Raw genomic sequence first — 21487 nt, 5'->3', positions numbered from 1 at the left:
AAGTCCAAGCGGAACCACGTGCATTTGATACCTTCAATTTTTGGTAGACATGGGACACTGGAGAGGAGAGCGCACGGCCACTTCCAGTCTAGTTTTCCATTGACGTAGTGCATTTTAAAAGTAATGTTTTAAAAGGCTATACACAATCTGTGTACAGAACTTCCACTCTCCTTACCCAGATAGCACATTTAGTATGGCCCAAATTTGGCCCAACACTGGCTTGTTTCCCCCACATCCCCCAAATCCAGCCAAAAAGTAGCCAAAACTGACCCAAAGTAAGGCCATAAGTATGTAATTCTACATTAAAACTCCACTTGAAGTTCACACAGTACAGACTACACAGATATGTACCAGCTAGCTACAGGTACTCAACTATAATAGCTAGGTCTATGACATTTGGGGGTGTCCTCATTTTGGCCAATTTGTCCTCACTTTATAGATAACTTGTCCTCCTTTGAGTCTGGTTGGTGGTCACCCTAGTTCTGCTACATTATAGCACACATGTAGCCTTATACTTCCTCTTTTAAACACAAATTATGACTATCAACTGGTCTTGTATTTCTGCACAGAACCACTCACATGAAGTGGACAAAATAGGCGTCCATTTTATTCTCCAGCTGGGTCGCAGTTGGGTGTGCTAAAAGGCAATAACCCCTTAAATTATGACTTCTGGCAAGTTTTGTGCAAATAAATGACAGATTGAGACTTATAATATAACCATCACCACATTTAAGGCATCTTGCTGTGAAAAAAGATGGCAATTACAAAGCATGATTATCACATATAGCGTGACCCGTGTTATTTAAATGAGGGGCCCCATTTAGATATCAGGGTGAATAATATAACCTATGTTATATGATTGAGGGGCCCTATTAAGACATATCACATAACATAACCTATGTTATTTGACTGAGGGGCTCTATTACGATATCAGGGCTGGAGAACATAGTAGTGACTTCACGCAAAGGTTTGGGCTTCAGGGATCCCTGAACACTTGGGCCCCTGGGCCTGTTAGGCCCATTCAGTAATCCATCCCTGCTCATAAATTTGCCTGTTTAGAACTTTTGAACCGTTTTGGAATACCTGGTGTGTGATATTCCATATGTAGTCTTATTCTAGTTTTAATAGCCTAAATGTTTGGGATAAAAAAGCTGATTTAGAAAGTGTTCCATGCCCCATTGAAAAACGTATTTTGAGTATTTTCAAAATACTAAAATACAGTATTTTATTTTGATACATTATGGCTACAGTATTTTGTATACTTTTATTTTGATACATTCAAAAATAGGCTACGTCCTGATGTACCTTTGCCCATCCCTGTATGTATTGAAACACATAAACAAAATCTAATCAAGTAATCTTCGACAATGTAACTATAATCTGATTACACTTTCTTATGTAATCCGGTCTGATTATAGTTACTTGTTTTTTGTAATTTGATTATGTAATCCAGATTACTTGTCCCCCCCTGTACACAAAAGGCTTTTGTTGTGGAGGGGAAGGATTAAAGGAGAATTCCGGTGTGATATTGACCTAAAGTGTATTGAAACATGATACCGAGTGTGAACGTATGTCTCATAGCCCATCTCGACTTGTCCCCTGCACTCCAAAATCTGGCGCTAGTTAGCCGATGCTACCAACAACTTTTTCAGTAGTGGTGCTTCGGCATCGGGCTAGCCATGCAAATAAATCACTGTTTTACACCCATTTACGAGGCTCAATGTATCTCCACACTTCATTGGTAGACTTCCTAGGGCCCTGACATTTAAAACGAGACATTGAGAACTTTGAAAAAGCACTGGTAGTTTACTTACAAGACGATTTATACAGACAGTATCTTCACGAAGTTTAACGTTTGCAGCCATCTTGAATTTAGTCACGATAAGTCGAGCAATGAGTAAGAATGAACAGGTATGATAAGGGATCAGATTCCAAAAATAATTCAGTGGAAATGCATGGATTCCAGTTTCTTCCAGTAGCAGCAACTGGAATCCATGCATTTCCACTGAATTATTTTTGGAATCTGATCCCTTATCATACCTGTTCATTCTTACTCGTTGCTCGACTTATCGTGACTAAATTCAAGATGGCTGCAAACGCTAAACTTCGTGAAGATACTGTCTGTATAAATCGTCTTGTAAGTAAACTACCAGTGCTTTTTCAAAGTTCTCAATGTCTCGTTTTAAATGTCAGGGCCCTCGGAAGTCTACCAATGAAGTGTGGAGATACATTGAGCCTCGTAAATGGGTGTAAAACAGTGATTTATTTGCATGGCTAGCCCGATGCCGAAGCACCACTACTGAAAAAGTTGTTGGTAGCATCGGCTAACTAGCGCCAGATTTTGGAGTGCAGGGGACAAGCCGAGATGGGCTATGAGACATACGTTCACACTCGGTATCATGTTTCGATACACTTTAGGTCAATATCACACCGGAATTCTCCTTTAACAACAGGATCTCCAAAGAGCTATATCTACTGACAAGGAATGTTTCACAATTCTCGAGATTTTTGTTGGGCCGACGTTCTTGAAGTTGCATGGTTGGTTTTCTCAGTAGCAACTCGCTACTATGCTTTAAAGCTATGCTAGGTCAACGATTTGCCTATTACAAGTTTGTTTACCATAAAATTGGCGTCAGAAAGGTTATATAAAGGTATGCAGTATACTGTATATATTACAGTAAGCTGAGAATCTTGCTTAGTGTACCTTTAAAAGAGTCATACAACATGCATTAACCAGGACTTTAACCACAACTGAAACTGAATGATTAAAAGCCAACATGTAGATAGAACAGGCCTCTCTCACTGATGATTCCAGTTATTATGACCGCAGCGCAGCAAATATAGGTTTAGTCAAAGTTTTTTATTTTTTCAGTAATTTTGTGTCAATGATTCCCGGGACACTGAAAGACCGGGGTGCAGGAAAATTGATGGGCACGTAGCCCCAGGATGACACGGAACCATTGCTTTTCGTTATGATCCGTCGCACACACACGTGCACGCACACACACACTCATAAACAACCCCCCCCCCCCCACACACACACACACAAACACGCACACACACACACATAAAACACATACACACACACACGCAGATAAGCAGACGTACACACCCCATTACCCCCCCCCTCCCACACACACACACACACACACACACACTCACAAGCGAAAACTCACACACAGAGAAGCACACATATACACAAAAGCAAACGCACACATGCACACACACATACAGTACACAAAAGTTGCAAGAGCAAGAGTATACCTATTCTACCTGGTCTTTTATTACTTTTTTACTACTTTTGCCTTTGTTTTTGTTTACTAATTATTCTTTATTTTTAAATGATTTTACCTTGTGTTTTATGTTTTCTTTTTATTATGATCTTTACCTTTTGAACTATTCTTTGACTATATTGCCCTTCTATGCTTTTATTTGTTATTATTGTTTGGTTTTGTTTATGTAAAGCACATTGAATGACCTCTGTGTATGAAATGCACTATATACTGTAAATAAACTTGACTTGACTGGGGATGGAGACAAATTGACAAGTGTGATTTATTTTTGCGGAGAGAATGCAGGACTGAGCGGCAGTCATATTTTGTACCGCTTTGTGGTACATCTAGTTGATTCAGTATTGATACAGCCACACAGTAAATATGTTTAAACATCATTGAAAATTCTGAGAAATAGCATCACACTCGGCACAGCAGATTATCCCACAAATTCTTGTAAACTTATTCCTCAAACAGTGTGAAAAACTACATCTGCAAATGCAGATGCAACACCCTCCAGCTATTGAGGGGAAAACAAGTGGCCTTTTGGTTGATTTAATCACCATCTACTTGTTACAGGGTTATTTTTGGGGTTTCAGCCTTTATTAACAGGACAGTTAAAGCTGCAGTTGGCAAGTCTGACAGATTGAGGGGAAAATTTTGAATGTTTACAACTCTCATGCCCCTCCCCCACAACCACCGAGCACCCTCTCATCGAGTTTGTGCTCGTCAGTGCGCACCAGACTGTGATTGACAGTCAGATCTCACACAGCCCTGCTCTGATGTGACCAGAAGAACCGGGAGCTGTGGATTTTTGCAAAACAAATAACAGGCTCTAGGTGGAGGTAGAAGTGCGGGTTTTTTTCTAAAACCGGCTGATTTATGTTGTTCTGTCAGAGCATAGTGTTGGTTTCAGTGAATATGATCAAAAAAATCTTGCCAACTGCAGCTTTAAGAAAATAATTTTGCTAGAATTTGCTAAAATACATTTGAATTTACATCAAATTTATATATTTACATTCTGCATCCATCTCCACACCCATTCTTCTCAGTGGAATAGCTGAATAGATAACCTTATGCTTACAGAATAATGGTATTCGTGTGATGTGTTCATCTGTACTAGGTTCTCTCAAGTAACCCAGTTTGAAATCACAGCATTGTCTCCTTGTGTAATATAATAATACACTTGTGTATTTCTGTACCACATTACATCCAGGTTCTTTCCCACACGCTTCACGTCAGTCTCCTCCCATCACAATAAAGGCAAAAACGCCCCAGAATAATGTATTTGCCTTTCATATCAATGACTCAAATGTTAGTCAAAGGATGCATACTGTAGATTAACTATGCCTTGGGCCATAGGCAGGGGCCATAAGCAGATGTTTTACTTTTGTTCAGAAATATTATATTGAGATGATATCGTAATCAACACTTAGTCCAATTATTAAAGTAATAACTTTATTTAAGAATACAAATATTACAAAAGCAATGCTTGATTACGGATATTCAGCTATGGTTAGCTTATATGCATGTGGGGGAAAATATCTGATAATCAAGACACTACACAACATGTTCTACAGCTATTTATGAGCTATGTCAAAGGAGCAAGAAGCACTTTAGTCATGATACCCTGTCATAAAATATCTTATCATCCCCAAACCAGCAAGGGAAAATATATCCAACAACCAATGTCAATTTATGTTACAGGAGACATGGATAAAAACAATGGATAAAATAAAAAATAAAATAAAATACTTCTGAGAATATCTGAAATGTACCGTAACATGTTGAGTAATTTACTGTGATTGACGTATTGGTGATTACTTTCACAATGAGGTAAAACATTTTTATTCCATATTTCTCAACACCCTTGAAAATGAAAATACTTGAGTGCATAATATGTTGAATATACGTTTTGTTAAATTAGACACTTTTTTTCAGTGGTATAAGATAGAATAAAACAAGCACAATACAAAGATCAGTTTTACTCTTGCAGATAAAGACAAAAAGGCATAAATAATCAGAAGTTTAAACACAAGGCAATGTTTATCCACCACTAAGGAACACCTTGAAAATGTTTAACTTTCACTCAAATGTTATATATCAATATTCTAGTCCAGTTTATATATAAACTTGGTTACGGTAATCTTTCAGCTTGTTTTAGAAATCTGACCCATACACAATTCAAATACATTCAGTACCACAAAATCTTTTAATCTATAAATGCAGAGGTAAAATATATGATGATCTGTTTAGCATAACTATATGCCATGTTACTCCCAGCAATTTAACATGTGTTAAGAACAGTGTTCTGATGCACGGTCTTGTAAATAAAGACATGGCTAGAGGCATAATATTTAAACATGACCAACCACTGACTTGTTAACATTCATGTGCCCATGAAGACAGTAAGGCTGTGAGCTCAAGTTTTGAGTACAGACTTGTGTTTGTGTAATTCTACCTTCTTTGAATCTATGTTATGGATTTTAGCCTTTTGGAGAGTTTGTTTAGTAATACTATATCAGTTGTGTTTACATAAGAAGCCTATGATGATCACATCTTACACTGAAAACAAAACTATTAAAAAAGAATGAGGCCAATATTTACACTTAAAAAAATCTCAAATACAAAATCTTAATGAATGTGACTGATTTTTTCTAACATTTCAAAATACATTTCTTTTTTTTTTTTTTACATATTACAAAACAATATTATAGCCCCGATGGATTCAAGTCTGTTCCAATAGTTATGGCCCTACAAAAATATATAGTCAAATATTTCCATCCATGACCCAGTTTCAAGTATCAGTTTGGAAGCAAAAAATAGAAATGCTTTAACAAATGGCTTAAAGAGAAACTTGCAGGCTAAGATAATTAATTAATTTGTAGGGAAATGAAGCAAACAAAAAAATCTTTAAATGTCTTGAAGTGTACTGTATTTAAAAAACAAAATAAGAATCTTGGTGTCGGTACAGCTAATGTCACCCACAAATGTGGCTCCGCTGGGACAGAAGCACCTGTGGTTAATCTAGTGCTGCACATGGGGCTGGTGCCCCCCAGCCAGAGATGACTCCTAGTATGATGTATGGAATGTTATTTGTTCCATGGTTGGTTGATTAATTGTTATAACTTCATACAGTGTTGTTTCAAAAAGTATGATTGTTAAAACAATCAGGTGACAACTGGTAATCGCTGCAACAGGTTTTTTTTTCCATTGCCAATCAGTGTTTAATAGAATGTTCGGGGTATACCCACTGTCCAGCTCCATGGATCGCCTACCAACAGTGACAAATTTAACCTGCAAGTTACATGTTCACACTCTCTTTAAATAAAATCAGTTTACTAATCAGTTCCTAAAAATGCTTTACTAAGAAAAGAAACTAAAATAACACTGTATTTGACAAACCAAAATAAAAATATTTCAAACAGATGTAATACATTCAATCTTAGTCAGCTATCAAACTGCAAACAGCATCATGTCTAGCATGCATGTCAATATAGTTTGCTGAGCGCATCTCTGTACTGGAGAAATGTGATATGGTCTCACTAATGAATATATTTAAAGCAAGAGGAGAGATTAACACCCGCAGACGAACTTTACCTCCTCTTAGGCATGTGTTGCTAGCTGAGAACTGGCAGTGCATAAAATGACCATAAAGCATCAGACAAAGCCAAATTAAGCAACAGATGCAGTAGCAGAACACCAGAAGCCTCTCTTCATCAATACAAACAATAAATAGCAAAGGGGAAACATTCCTATGCATTTGTCAATAGCAATAAATTTGCTTAAATAGTGCAAAGTATTCAACAAATGTACATATCTGTAATCTGTGACTGAAATATTATATTATGCGTTGCCTGTGGTTTTGAGTACACACACACACACACACACACACACACAGTATGGGTGAATTACACTATGGAATTTACATGGGTAAAAATATTTTCTATTGTAAAATCGTAAATAATGTAACTTTCAGATTGCATCACTGATTTTCAAAAATAATTTGGTAAAGTCAAATGATATTTTCATCGCTTAGCAGATATTTTGTGTTCTGTTTTCACTAGCAACATATTAAGAGATGTAACCTTCCTTATGTTTGCTTTTTGCAGCACTAGAGCAGAGGACAACAGATGTAACACTTTCTTGAACATGCTCGGACACTTTTTCACGCTTTCCTGTTTACTGGTGTGTCAACACGGGTGAGAAGATGGGTCAGTTGGAGGCCTGTCTGATGCAGTAGCTTGTTTACAAAAGAGTATAATGGTGCAATCTTTAAAAAAAATTTAAACTATAATGTAACTACATGGATTTATAAAATCAGCAATCCGTTACTTTCCAACACTGTGTGCATGTGTCTGTGAGTGAAACAGTGAGTGAAACAGAATGTGTGTGTGTGTTTATGAATGAGGCAGTTTTGTGTGATAACTCCTGATCTAATGAGCAGTATCACCTTCATGAGTGGACAGTGGACAGAAAGAGAGAGGGGGGGGGGGGGGTCTAACTGAAATCTCAACTGACCGCTCTCTACTCCTTCCTCACCCCCCCCCCCCCCCCCCGTGCTGTGCTCCTGTCTTCAGGCCTCCTCTGCTTCGCCGTGCACTCGGAAGCGGTACACACACGTGTACTCTGGGTGGCCCCAGTTACTCAGGATACGCAGCTCCACCATCCGGTACGCGTCCCTCACCGGGGCCTGACATGGGGGAGAGCGAGGGAGGGGCACGGAGGACAAGGGGAAAAAAGGATGAGACAGAAGAAGGGTCACGGAGGACAAGAAAAAAAAAGGATGAGACAGAAGTAAGCGAGATTGGTGCTCCGTGGAAGGATGTGGGTAAGGAGGGAACTTGCGTGTGCCATTTGATTAAGTGAGAAGAGAAACCCGGATGTGGTAAACACTGATGTGTGGCATGACTAAACGGCGCACGCAAGGCTCCAATCTCACCGGGAGTTTGAAGGTCTGGACAGGTTCCCCATTCTGATCATAAGTGAAGGTCCCCAGAGCGGTGCCTTCCTCGTGCTCATTGGACATACCCTGGTGACAGGACAGATGACATGGCGCAAGCCCATGAGTCATAGTGCCAGCTGCATTCCTGAGAACAACAGAATGTCACATGTGTTTTGGGTCAAACTTTCAGGGGACTTTCAGGCGACTTACGTAGACAGCGAAGCTGCGGGGGGCACTGTCGATGCGGCCGGTGGGAGAGAGGACCTTCGGGAGGTGCTCCAGGGACACGTGAGTGATGCGCACTGGATAGGACAGCGCGATCACCAGGAAGCCTTCGCCCCCACGGAAAGCCCAGCATTTCCCAGGGTACAGTTCAGGCTGCAGGAAATCATATGGTCACGGTCATGTGATATGGTCATGTGATGAAGTCGTCTTTCCTACTATCTGCCCATACAACAAACAATAAAGCCTTCTACTTGGTTGGAAACCCACAGTACACTGCCAAAATACATATTCAACTTTCATTCTTGCCAGCCATGCTGTTAGTCAGGTCTCTTGCCTGTTTACAACAAGAACTCAGTACTGTTTCTTTAAAGGCCGCCACACAGAAATGATGTACCTACTGTATATATATTTATATAATCTGCAAGCGTGTGCGGTAAATTGAGAGAAAGAGTGACTGGTGATAGAATAGAGGCCGAATGGTGCTGAGGAGAGAGAATAGAGTGGAGTTGTACCTGAATGACCGTGCGGGGGCTCTCGGAGTGATACCACAGGGGGAACCCAAAGAGGCTCAGACAAGCCGACCTGGTCCTGTACGTCTCAGAGCAGCGCGTGTTGATCACACTCGCCCCTACATGTGCACAGACCACACACACACCACACCCCAATTACAGCCACAGGACCACACACACCACACACCACCACACCCCAGTTACAGCCACAGGATGAGTAAAGACAAGTTAGAGCTACAAGAATGCCTCATTAAAGAGAAGTTAGAGCTACAACAATGTCTCATTAAAGAGAAGTTAGAGCTACAACAATGTCTCATTAAAGACAAGTTGCAGCACACCACATTGACTAAGTGCTCTCCTACCTGAAGACTCGAGCGCATAGTCAGCCATGCCAATCCCGTCAGCTCGGTACAAACTCAAGGCTCGGTGCACAATCTGTTCCACATCCTGCTCCACATGCAAATGCACAAACAAATAAGTATGAAAAAGAAAATGACACATACATGAGGCAGCAAACATGTGTCAAACAAATGCCACACCTGGGTCTCTTAAGTCATTCCATGCAAACACATTTCACCTGTGTGCATCATATTAAGACACATATACAGACTGAGCAGCTGACAAAAATGTGTGACTAGAATAAAATAATATAGAACAGTCAGCATTCACTCAGTATGCATCTGACTGGCGCTCTTCCACATATATCAGAGGTACAGTAGCTGCTGAGGGACAGTGCTCCCTTACAGCCATGTTGCTCACTGTGGTCCGGGGACACTGATGGTCCACTAGCGCTCCCTAGTGGTCCTTAAGCAGATGTGGTAAAATATCATATTTTCCATCAGTGTTTCTTAAACTGCCTATGCGAGACTCCAAAGCAAAGCTGTGAGTTGTATATGTAATACATTATTTGAATTGTCTGCTGTGACACTGCCTATGTAGCTATGCCAGTTTACACTTTTTATTTAGATTACAAATTATCAGTGTAATTGATGAAAGTTATGGAATACATATTAACTTACTAGAAACATAACTATCAAACTGTCAAGACGGGGTTAGTTAAAAGAAAATCAAACAAAACCTCTGACACAACCAGCAAGGTGCAGAGTACTTTGGAGAGAAAGTTAAGTCATTTAGAGACGAATGACCGCGTCGCAGGAAATGCATCATAACATAACATAACAGCTGTGATACTGCAGACTCGTAAAAGTAGTTAGAAAATAAGGCAAAAAAACGACAAGTTTCCTCATGCTGCTTCCTTATGTTGGAATGTGCAAAAATGTACAAACAATCAAGAGGATGCCTTTTTGTATGTGATTTCTGCAACAGTGATACTGCAAATGTGTTGATAGCCTATTGTTGATTTATATGCTGTAGCCTAGTGTAAAGCATGTCACACAGTAGCCTAGCCTACAGAAAACACTTAATTGATGTGATGTGATATAATGATAACTTATATGCCTACAATGGTTTATTAAACATCATAGTCAGTTATTTAGTCAGTCATCATGTTCATGCTAATGAATAGGAAGGACACCTAAACGATAGCCATAAACCAAAATTTCGCGCAATATCTGCCTTGATTCCCTATGCGTGAGTCACGAGCTCCTTCCAGCTGACTCTGGCATATCTCGTGGACAGTCAGTCGCGATCGATTATTTAATAAATAAATGTGAATTACGATTAATAATAAAAATCTTCTACCTAATGTGACTATTTTTTCCATGAACTGTAAAAGAAAACACGTTTTTTCCAGCTGTATTCTCCATAAAGAGTAAAGTAAATGATGTACTTATTTTCGGAATTGATGTCACTTCCTGGACTCGTCTGAGGCTGGTCTAATGGGTCTGAGGTCTCTCAATGACTTAACCCCTACTGGTACTTTGGTTCAGTGAGTATTGTCATTGGTCTGGAAAAGTTGACCAAACACTGGTCAGTGAGAAACACTGCCATAGCCACAGACAGCAAAGAATGCAGTGAGAAAGTCATTGCCAGTCCCCTAAGATAAAGAGGCAGTATTTGATGGCTGAATTGTGGTCAAGGAATACACGTGGTCTCCTCCTCACCTGAACGGTGATGGCCCCCACCCCCTCCCTCTGCAGCGTCTCCCCCACAGTCCTCCAGGCGTCCGTCTTCTGGCTCTCCTTCTCCTCTGCCAGGCGCGTCAGCAGACGCTGCTCCAGGGCCTCCAGTGCCCCCTGCAGGTGAGGCTGCAGCACCACGTCCCTGGGCAGAGGCTGGGGCTGGCGCTGCGATGAGAGTTTCTGCAGAAGCCAGCTGGACAAGTCCTCCTTCAGCTGAGCAGCAGCCTGGCAGATCAACAAGGGGCAACTGGGCATTAGTGATGAGCCATGCTACATCATCAGCAATATGAGCATCTTGAGCTAAATGTATCTTTGGTTGGTCAAGGTGGCAACAGCACCAAGCTCTTGGCTCAAAACCAAAGCACTGCGGTCAATAGCTGAGGAAAGTAAATGTGTAATTAAATCATAATAAAAAGTTGCAAGAGTGTCTGCAAAATGTATAAATAAATTCAAATATAATGTAATGTTGGCAAAGAAGTAGAAGACTTCTATTGTATTGACATACAAAAGATGTTGACATACAAAAGATGTACAGAGGGCAAATCTACAATGTGGAAATGTGCAAGTGTGTTTGTGTGTTCAGGTTGTGTATGACAGAGAGTCTGTTTTAAGACTAAACAATTTATGAAGACTTTGAGGGATGCCGTGCATACTTTGGTTTGAGAAGCTTCCTGGGATGTGATCCTGTTCTGGAGTGAGTCTGAGGCGGCACGCAGGTCGGACACTTCAGATCTCAGCAGTGTGATCTGCTGCTGGACCCCCTCCAGCTCCTGGCCCAGCGAGTTCTGCTGCTCGGAGTGCACACTAGAGGGAGATAGAGAGCTGTGAGACTTGCAGCACAGCACCCGCCTGACGTGGGCGGAACTAAAGAGATTGCTAAGACACGCCTAGAAAACAAATACTGTAAACAAACATGTTGTGTGTGTGTGCAGTGGAATGTTTGCCCTCTATGTTGGTAGAGTATTACACATTAACAAATCTATGATGTCTTCAAACATCATACATTTATTAATGTAAAATACTACTTTACATAAATGTATTAATGTAAAATAAGCCTATTGACACTAATTTTGCTCTGCTGAAGAGCCATTTATCAAATTGAGACTTCTTTGGCTTACCTTGTAATTGTCACTTTTTCGTTTTGAAGATTCTTAATAGCAGTCTGCAGCACCTAAAACCACAAGCCATATGTCAAAGTTAAAGCTTCCATATTCTAAACCCAACAGCTGTATTTCCTGTTTGACTTGTGTGCGACCATGACAACAAGAAATGAAACACAAGATAGGGGATATTGTGGGTGGGTGAGGACAGAAAGGGAGGTGCACAGGAAGAAACTAGCGTGAGAGCTTTCTGTAACTAAATGGTGTAATTGTGGGAGTGGACATGTGTGATTGGTGTCAGCTCATCTTCTGCTCATGGTGAAATGTCTCACCTCAGTTGCTTGCTTCTGCTTCTGTTCGTCCTGTTTCAGAAGAGTGATCTCTCTCTGGTGAAACCACAAACACATTCCAGTCAACTCAATCATTCAAGCCCACCTGTGAGTTCCCCCCTCTCCTCCATGGTCTTTCCCTGCGTTCTATTCTGCTCTAACTCCTCCCATACCTTTACACTCTCCAGGTTTTGGGACGCGGTTTCTGACCACCGGGCCTCTTGCTCACGCAGCTGCCTATAGATCTCCTCCTTCAGGATGGACAGACTGGCCGGAGGGATGCCATCCTATCAGAAGACAGAAGGGAAGAGACAAAGACAGAATAGCGCAACGCTATGAGCATGGCTGTGTGGGGGATAGGATGTGGTTTGTAGCACAGCGTGCACACTGTTGAGAAAGCCGCACAGGAAACTGAGGAGAAGTGGGGCCTGAGATAGATATCGTCATGACAACCAGGCCTGAATACAATGTCGCACTTCCGTTTCATTTCACATTTACGGATGACTCAAGCAACTTTCAATGTAATGGGTACCTATTTAGCATTAAGGAGATACCTAATTGGTCTAAAACTGATGAAAAGCTCCAACACTGTACAACAAGGACATGATGTAATGCATGATGTATTTCATAATGCACTACGAGGCGGTCTGAGTGTACATCAGCAATGTTAGAGACTCAATTCTCCTTTTTGGAAGTCAGAGGGGCATCAACATGAGCTTGAAGCCATTATTTTAAGCTAAAAGGACTTAATCCTGTTGCTTTAATGACTTGTTTTTAACATGGCCTCCGAAACTCCAAATTAATTCTATTGTCAATGATTTCCAATACCAAAAAGAGCCTACTCATATAATCCAGTAGAGAATGCTAATACATGCAGGTATTTAACAGCTGTGTGTCCACTCTGGATACAGCATCATTGTGTATGTTGTGATGACATGCTGAATAGAGTAGTTAGCACATGCTGTGTTAGCAGGAACTCACGTTAACTCTGTGCTGGATGGGGCCTGGTGGAGCTGGGCTGGGCTTGCTCTTCACATATATCTGAGACAGACTGCGTGAGAGGTGGGGATACCAATACCACATGCCTACGTGCCAACGCAGGGCGGGAGAGAGAGAGAGAGAGACAGACAGAGAGAGAGGGATAGGGAGAGAGAGAGAGAGAGAGAGAGAGAGAGAGAGAGAGAGAGAGAGAGAGAGAGAGAGAGAGAGAGAGAGAGAGAGAATACCAGACATTGAGCATAGGTGTCTATTTCCGTCATTAAGACCGTAGAATGCACTGTGGAGGTTGAACTCACCGAATGCCAGGAGGAGGACGAGGAGGAAGAGGAGAATGGCCTTCCTCACACCTGCAGTGCGCCTGAGGGGGGAATGATGAGTCAGTCACACGCACTCAAAAAAATCAGCAGCAGTCGGCTGCTATGGAATATGTGTATACAGAATTCCTGAAGATGCTCACTCACCAGCTTTTTAGCAACACACACACACACACACACACACACACACACACACACACACACACACACAAAGAGTCTATTACCTGCTGAGTAGGAACACATCCAGGAATGTGATTCCTGAGGTGAGACTGTACCAGGCTGAGCCCATCCACCAGTACACCATCACCAGAGACTGAGCTGGCAACACACAACAGCACAAGAATGCTCTTAACCACCACGCCACAACTAGCTCACTGTTGAAGGGAGAATAAGCAGCCAGTTCAAATGAGAGACAAACGGACAAAGCTCACTCAACAGGAACAATGGATTGGAAGCCAAAACCTGACTTGTAGCAGGCTCCAAATAGTCTTATTTACATTACCAGTCCAGATGGTAAAATTAAAAGTAAAATAAAAAGTAAAATACTGGCCTAATTATTTCATGGATACAAGCTTCAAACAATAGGATTTGGCACAGTTAGAGTTTGTCTTCAACGCATCTGGGGCACAGACTGGAATTCCAATGAGGGGGGTGGGGGGTTAGGGGGTATGGGGGGGTTGGGGCAGCACATTACCCACGTCGCTACTGAAATGTCCTGCTCCCTGTCTACAGGTCATGATGGTCACTTATACCACCCACCATTCACTTAGTGATCTAAGAAGGGTTTATATTCTGAGAGCATTCACTCTGGGAAGTACAGAGCAAATCAGATGACAATGCACAACACCAATTCTACCAACAGAGATCTGTGTCTGATCAGTCTAATTCAGAAGGTGTGTAAAAAAAAGACTGTCCTTTACAATGACTACCGGTACATGTTGTTTCTGCTTTAGAGATTATGTTGTTTTTGTTTAGAGTTTGGAATTTCAGTTTCAATTTGAGTGATTTCCTGAGATTCCACCAGAATGAGATGTCTTGGATTGTCCTGAGTCCTGACTGCATTTCTGATTTCCCAAGCAATATTAGACATACAGTTGTACTGTGTTGGACTTTATTCTTCCATGGAAGTTTCCCTAAAGTATCTAATTGTGCAAATAGAATACTGTGCCCCAGTAAGATTTCTAATGTGTGCAAATAACTTACAAAATCTCTCAATTTCACACAACTATACATCCCCAACTTGACAGCAGTATACAATTAGTACTATATCAGTGTAAAGTGAACACTACTCATGTTCCATATCTGTGTAAAATGAACACTACTCATAAAGTGAACACTACTCATGTTTCATATCTGTGTAAAGTGAACACTACTCATGTTCCATATCAGTGTAAAGTGAGCACTACTCATAAAGTGAACACTACTCATGTTCCATATCAGTGTGAAGTGAACACTACTTATGTTCCATATCAGTGTAAAGTGAGCACTACTCATGTTCCATATCAGTGTAAAGTGAACACTACTCATAAAGTGAACACTACTCATGTTCCATATCTGTGTAAAGTGTGAGTTTACCTAGAGATGACAGGAGGGAGAAACAGACAGAGAGTTTGGAGGGCTCACCAGGAGATCTTAGAGCATCTTTCAAGCTAAACTCTGGTTCTGCTGGAGACTGCAGGGAACCTGGGAAACAGGAAACAGGAAGAGGGAGCCAAAGAACTATCAGGGACGGAACAGGCGCCTGTGGTTTGACTGATGGGTGATACAGAAAGCCTGGCAGCCTTGGACTATTTCTATGACTAGACATATTGCCTGAGTGGAAGGGCAGCAAGAGGACAACAACAACAACAACATGACAAACAAATGCTCCTTATCTAAACAGGAGTTTTGCTGGAGATCTGGAGGATATAACAACTTGTCACTAGGACAGTGAGGAACAACTTGCATGACATGGGAGGTTGTTAACTACAACCTAAAAATACATGTCCTATCCATTGTCAGGGAAAATGACAGAGTAAACACATCCAAAAAAGTGTTTCCTTTTCTCTCTGAATATGGTATGTATGTAAACACACGGAGACTGACATGCTTTGAAGAGATTATTCCAGTCTTCCAACGCATACATTGCAAATCAATTGTCCATCCAAGGACAATACAGTTTTAAACCCACACAGCACAGTGACTGAATGCTGCCCACAGAAGACTCAAGTAACTGAGCTCCGAGTCGGCCCTTCCCACCCTCCCAGCTCAGAGTCGGCCCTCCCCCCCTCAACCCCCCACACACACACACACACACTCACTGGAGGCGCCGCTGGCACTGGGGCTGGGGCTGGGCCTGTAGTAGGCCTCTTCAGAGGACGAGTACCCAGAGGAGAAGCCTGGAGCCTCCTGCTGGAAACGACTGCTGCTGCTGGACCTCCCTATGGGTGCACGCAGCACCGACACCACACTCCGCACGGAGGGGGACACGCCTGAGAGAGGGAGAGAGGGAGGAACAGAGGGAGAGAGGGAGAGAGAGAGAGAGAGAGAGAGAGAGAGAGAGAGAGGAACAGAGGGAGAGAGAAAGGGAGAGAGGGAGAGAGAGAGGAACAGAGAGAGAGAGAGAGAGAGGGAGAAAGAGAGGAACAGAGGGAGAGAGAGGGAGGGAGAGGGAGAAAGAGAGGAAGAGAGAGAGAGAGGGAGAGAGAGAGGAACAGAGAGAGAGAGAGGGAGGGAGAGGGAGAAAGAGAGGAAGAGAGAGAGAGAGGGAGAAAGAGAGGAACAGAGAGAGAGAGGGAGGGAGAGGGAGAAAGAGAGGAACAGAGAGAGAGAGATAGAGGGAGAGAGAGAGGGAGGGAGAGAGAGAGAGAGAGAGAGAGAGGAAACATAAGAAAGAGGGAAAAGACACATGGAGGGAGTTCAGCATACTACTACTGAACATACTGTAACTGGATGAAAATGAGAATCGAAAACGCTGACTCACTAGGGTATCTGTCCGTTTGGATTGGGTCACTGCTCTGGTTGACCGTCTCGCCGGACACGCTGCTATCACGGCTGGAGGTTCGCGAAGAGCCCGCCGGCTTACGACCCCCAGTCTTCCTTTTGAAGATCCTGGACACAGAGGAGACATGATCCATTTCACAGACTGAAGATGACCGCTGGATGAGAATACATAGATTTGAAACAGCCAACACACACACACACACACACACACACACGCACACACAACACACAACACACACAAAACACACAACATACACAACATACAGTACACAACACACACACCCACACACACACAAACCTGACTGGAGTCTCTCTGTAGGAGACCTGACCCGTGGAGCCAGTGGAGCTGGTGCTGGCTGCATCGTCGTCGGGCAGATCCTTGGTGCCCAACCTGGCGCTTCTCCTGGACATCTCTGTGAGGGACGGAGAGAACGCCAGAGCGTTAGTGAAAGCAGCCGGAGAGAGAGGGAGAGAGGAGACCCAGGGACGCATGCACGCGCGCGGGACCGCGGGTATTAACACATTCTGCCAAGTGCTCCGCGCTGACACTTCGAGACATGCCAGGCACATGGGCTTGACTTCTCATCACCCAGCATATTAACACTCTCCTGACAGAGAGCAGCTTAACGCCAACACATTAACAACACAGTGACAGAGGGGGAGCAGGCAGGGAGAGAGAGAGGGGGAGAGAGAGAAAGAGAGAGAGTGGAGAGAGAGAGAAAGAAAGAGAGAGTGAGAGAGAGGGGGAGAGAGAGGAAGAGAGAGAGTGGAGAGAGAGAGAGAAAGAAAGAGAGAGAGAGAGGGGAGAGAGAGAGGGAGAGAACAAGGAACAAATATTTTGAGCTAAACACGGTCATAAAATTACTTTGATCATGACAGGTTAACAGACACAACAGACACATACAGCACAGAAACAAAAGATAGCAATGTGACCTCAGATACAGTAATGTAGAGTTAGAGAAGAGACAGAGAGCAGGATAGATCTGCCTGGACAAACACAGGCACTGGGCTTCCTCTGCGTTGCGTAACCCAGGGAAGGTCCTCGTCTCGTTAGGAGACGCCGCACCGAGTGATTAGGAAAGCAGACAAAACACCCAGACCCCTCACACCAGTGTCACCACCACTGAGCCATCTCTGACAGATGCCTGCGCTGTAATCCCTAATCTGTAATCCCAGGCTAATCTAGAGGGTTGCATGGCTGTGTGTGTGTGTGTGTGTGTGTGTGTGTGTGTGTGTGTGTGTCCACTAGTGTCCACTTCACCAGATCAGGATGCCGGCTGGCCCGGCGGCGCTGGGAGACACACGCAGAGACGGGGGCAGGCTGGGCCACGCGGGAATGTCCTCCACGTGGAGCGAACACGTGCACCAACTCACCACACTGCTCCAACCCTCTACCAACACAGATCAGATCTAAACCCTCACCACAGCCAGCCAGTTAGGGACGCCCACCAACACAAATCAGATCTAAACCCTTACACCACAGCCAGCCAGTTAGGGACGCCCAACAAAAATAGCTACTTGGAGCATTTGCAGTGCCTGGACAATGTGTGGCATTGTTGCAACTTCTTGTTATAATCCCTGGGACATATAATGAGGATAAATGCTGGATGAATTTAGATGTTGGTCTTGTGCTGCGCTGCATAACGCCTCCTGCATCTCCAGTGCAGACAACCAAACACAAAGCATCCCGCGTGAGCCTGAAATCCAACCTGATCGGGGGATACACAGTACAATACAAGGTGCACAAGAGGGCCATTGATGGCGTCCCATGAAAAGGCCTCTTTCTCTTAGTTTCCCTGCAAATCCAAAGTCGCGATTTGAACTGATCCCACTCACACGCCCCGGTCTGCACTAACTAGCAGCACGCTGATGTGGAGGCCGATCTGTTGACCGTTGGCCTGCTCTGCTCTGCTCAGCCTTGTGCAACAGAGTGAGGGTGGTGCCAGCAGTGTGTGGGTGTGAGAGAGAAAGAGTGAGAGATCTCAGAATAATGACAGAATAAGCAATATAACCTACAGCGCTGAACATTTCAGTCCGACAAACGGCCCAGATGTGGGAAGGGCCAATTGTTATACAAACATTGTGAAGAAAATCTAGGCTATGACTAGATTCAAAGTGACTTTTATCAATAGAATAAACCTGGCTGGATCCAGTTGTGATGTTTGCAAGACAGCACACAGAAATGACACTCATTTTAAATGCACGCTTCGTATAAGCAGGAAGAAACATTTAAAAACCGAAAATAAACGAGGCCCGTCTCTGACTTCCTGTCTGAGCAATTTTGTCTAGTTTTTCTTGGCCCAGACTGAGGTCTCTCCGTTTTCCATGCTGTGGTAAATCAGACACATTAGGCCTCTGCGTGTGTACATCTCCTCCATGCCCATGGCTGCCCCTCCTTTCCAAGTTGTGCCCTTTCAAATCCAACCAGTCATCAGCCACTTACCGAGTTTCTCTTTCTTCACTATGGCTACCCCACCCTCCGCAGCCTTTAACAACACAGAACCGTGTGTTTCTAATCAATACATCCTCTTAAATACAATCTTACCTTTCATTCGGTTTGAATTCCATTGAACATTAAACCCAAACCCACCTTTGACACAGAATACTATGAGGACACGAATGCTTGTTTTTTGTATGTGTGTTTAGCAGGTCTTGGGTGGTGATATGCTTCCATGTACAGTATTGGGCACCTGCCAAGCGGGCAAGTGATGGGACACATTCATGCACCCCAGTCATGATCCTAATGAGCTGACTGGCCAATTAATCCATTTGCTAAGCCATCCTCACTGTAGTGGGAGGAGAGCAGGCGGCTGAGTTGATCTCCATTTATCTCGATTGCGTTTTGGGTGGGTGGGGTGGGCATGAGGGCGTTGGCAAGGCTGGCAGAGCGTGACAAAGCAGCTGGAGGCGCAAAGGCCACAATGTGAAACGTATCGTGAGCACAGTGGAAGTGCCGAGTCATATCCTAGTGACAATCTGAGAGGACAAAAGGGGACATCTCTATGCAGCAATGGCTGAAACGTGTAATTAGCTCCCAAAATCCCATTCAGTAGAACAGCCCTAAATGTCTACTGCAAAACCACAACATCAATAGTAGCCATTTAAGCATTTGGCCTTCAGACAGAAAATGCATGGCACACTATGTGGCATCGACCAACTGCCATCCAGCTCATGAGTAATGGAAGCAAGCCACATGAGCAAATAGGCCAAAAAACAGATATGTGGCATTAGATGGTGTGAACGCAGTGCAGAAATGCACAAATACCAACTTGGCTTGTCAAGTTGCCAGACTCCTAGGAAATGCACACTTGTGTTGCATGTGGCATAAATTCCCATTTTTCCCATACGCTTAATCCCGACCGCTAAAATGTAACAGAAACAAAGCCATGGTGGAACTTATGGGATCTTTTCTGCTACGTAGAAGGTAAAAACATGTTGAGACATGAAACTGAGCAAACCAATTTAGGAGTCGCTGCTGCATTGCTCTCGCAAGTTCTGTCACCAGCTAACATTATTACTGTCACTAATTCAATGCAGCTTGTTTATGAACTAACTGCAGCCAGCCTTGCCTTGCCTAACTTTCCCCTTCCAGTTATCCTTCTCACACAGTAAACAGATTTCTCGAGCTAGCCTACACACATAAAGAACACAAATACACAGAAAGTGCAATTCTTTTTTTTCAGGGTGAGGGTACAGCTTAGCAGCGGTGTCAAGAAGACTACTTACCCATTTGATTCATACCACCGTTAGAACTGGTCGCCGAAGACAAGAGGCAGATCTGTCAGATGTTAATCTTCAGTTACTATCAACTAGCACTGAGAAGCTAGCCAGCACACAAAAAACAACACATTTAATTAGTTACAACATCAGGCAAAATACTGCCAGGGTCTGACTCACGGGAATAAGCGCCTCGTGTCTGCTAAATGCTCACGAACTCAGAATAAGAAGAAAGAAGCGAGGCGTCCTACATGGGCGCTGCCAGCACAGAAGTACACACGTAGCTAGATTAAAAAAGTGACAACTGCACCACCAGGAAGAGTCACTTGACAGTTGCTGCTGCAAGACGTCATCACAGCTCTTGCGTCGCTTTGTTTTCATCGTGCTGGCACAACAACTTATCCTATATCGCCCCCTAGCAGCGTACTATGAGGTTACACTCTTTGGTAGGCTAACGGTGAAGGATGCCCTCCTAAATGTATCCCGCACTAGCCTACTTCACATGTCAAAAACTGCAGTTTTAATTCGAGTGTCAAAAATGCCGTTTTGGAGGAATTATTTGCAATTCATATGGATGAAATGTAATATTTTGCACATGAAAAACATTCATGCATTGCACAACTAGTAGGCTACTAAAGAGATTGCACTCGTTTTACTAAATCATGTGCTCCTTAAATATTGCGCTCGTTTTATTAAAACGTGCTCTTTTGACTAGTAGCCTACTCAAATCATGTAGGCCAGTGGTTTTCAAAGTGGGGGCCGGGGGCCGCGAGGGGATGCCAGGGGGGCCTGAACTGCATTTCTTTGTATCTTGTACTCTGCACAATGACAATAAAGTTAAATCTAATCTAATTTAATATAATCAAATTACATTATCCTCCTGAAATTGCCTGTGGAGCAAGGCAAGATCTGCTTACTTGCAGGAATGGAAGAAACCACTTGCACTGAATTATTTAAGCAGAACAACAATGATCTTCCAAGTTGTGTATACTTTAAACTACTATTGTTGAAAGA

At 43.1% G+C, this 21487-nt stretch overlaps 1 protein-coding gene across 3 annotated transcripts; it reads right to left on the bottom strand.

Annotated features, from left to right (window-relative positions):
- Window positions 1-4708: 4708 nt before the first annotated feature.
- On the bottom strand, window positions 4709-20787 carry LOC121718723 (SUN domain-containing protein 2-like). Of its 3 annotated transcripts, none has more exons than XM_042103831.1 (19): window positions 20654-20787; window positions 20483-20534; window positions 17055-17169; window positions 16737-16864; window positions 16075-16245; window positions 15350-15457; window positions 13999-14092; window positions 13757-13818; window positions 13443-13546; window positions 12635-12748; window positions 12465-12518; window positions 12151-12203; window positions 11686-11836; window positions 11015-11257; window positions 9314-9398; window positions 8955-9070; window positions 8428-8595; window positions 8215-8304; window positions 4709-7965 (listed from the first exon to the last, which is right to left on the bottom strand). In XM_042103831.1, exons 2-19 carry the CDS (start codon window positions 20493-20495, stop codon window positions 7849-7851), a joined length of 1986 nt encoding a protein of 661 aa, XP_041959765.1. In that variant the 5' UTR covers window positions 20496-20534; window positions 20654-20787; the 3' UTR covers window positions 4709-7848. The 3 variants fall into 3 exon arrangements, with proteins under 3 accessions (XP_041959765.1, XP_041959767.1, XP_041959768.1); XM_042103833.1 differs by having other exon boundaries at window positions 20483-20579; window positions 20688-20779; XM_042103834.1 differs by having other exon boundaries at window positions 15398-15457; window positions 20483-20787.
- Window positions 20788-21487: the final 700 nt, after the last annotated feature.

Source organism: Alosa sapidissima, chromosome 9 (genome assembly GCF_018492685.1).
Source record: "Alosa sapidissima isolate fAloSap1 chromosome 9, fAloSap1.pri, whole genome shotgun sequence".
NCBI classification, from domain to species: Eukaryota; Metazoa; Chordata; class Actinopteri; order Clupeiformes; family Clupeidae; genus Alosa; species Alosa sapidissima.
This window is presented reverse-complemented; position numbering and strand designations above follow the sequence as displayed.

Coding starts and splice junctions, on each gene's coding strand:
- LOC121718723 (XM_042103831.1), bottom strand. Junction 13,819..13,998: donor GATGTGTTCCTACTCAGCAG/GTAATAGACTCT, acceptor TTCCCCCCTCAG/GCGCACTGCAGGTGTGAGGA. Junction 7,966..8,214: donor TCCAGACCTTCAAACTCCCG/GTGAGATTGGAG, acceptor CCCCCATGTCAG/GCCCCGGTGAGGGACGCGTA.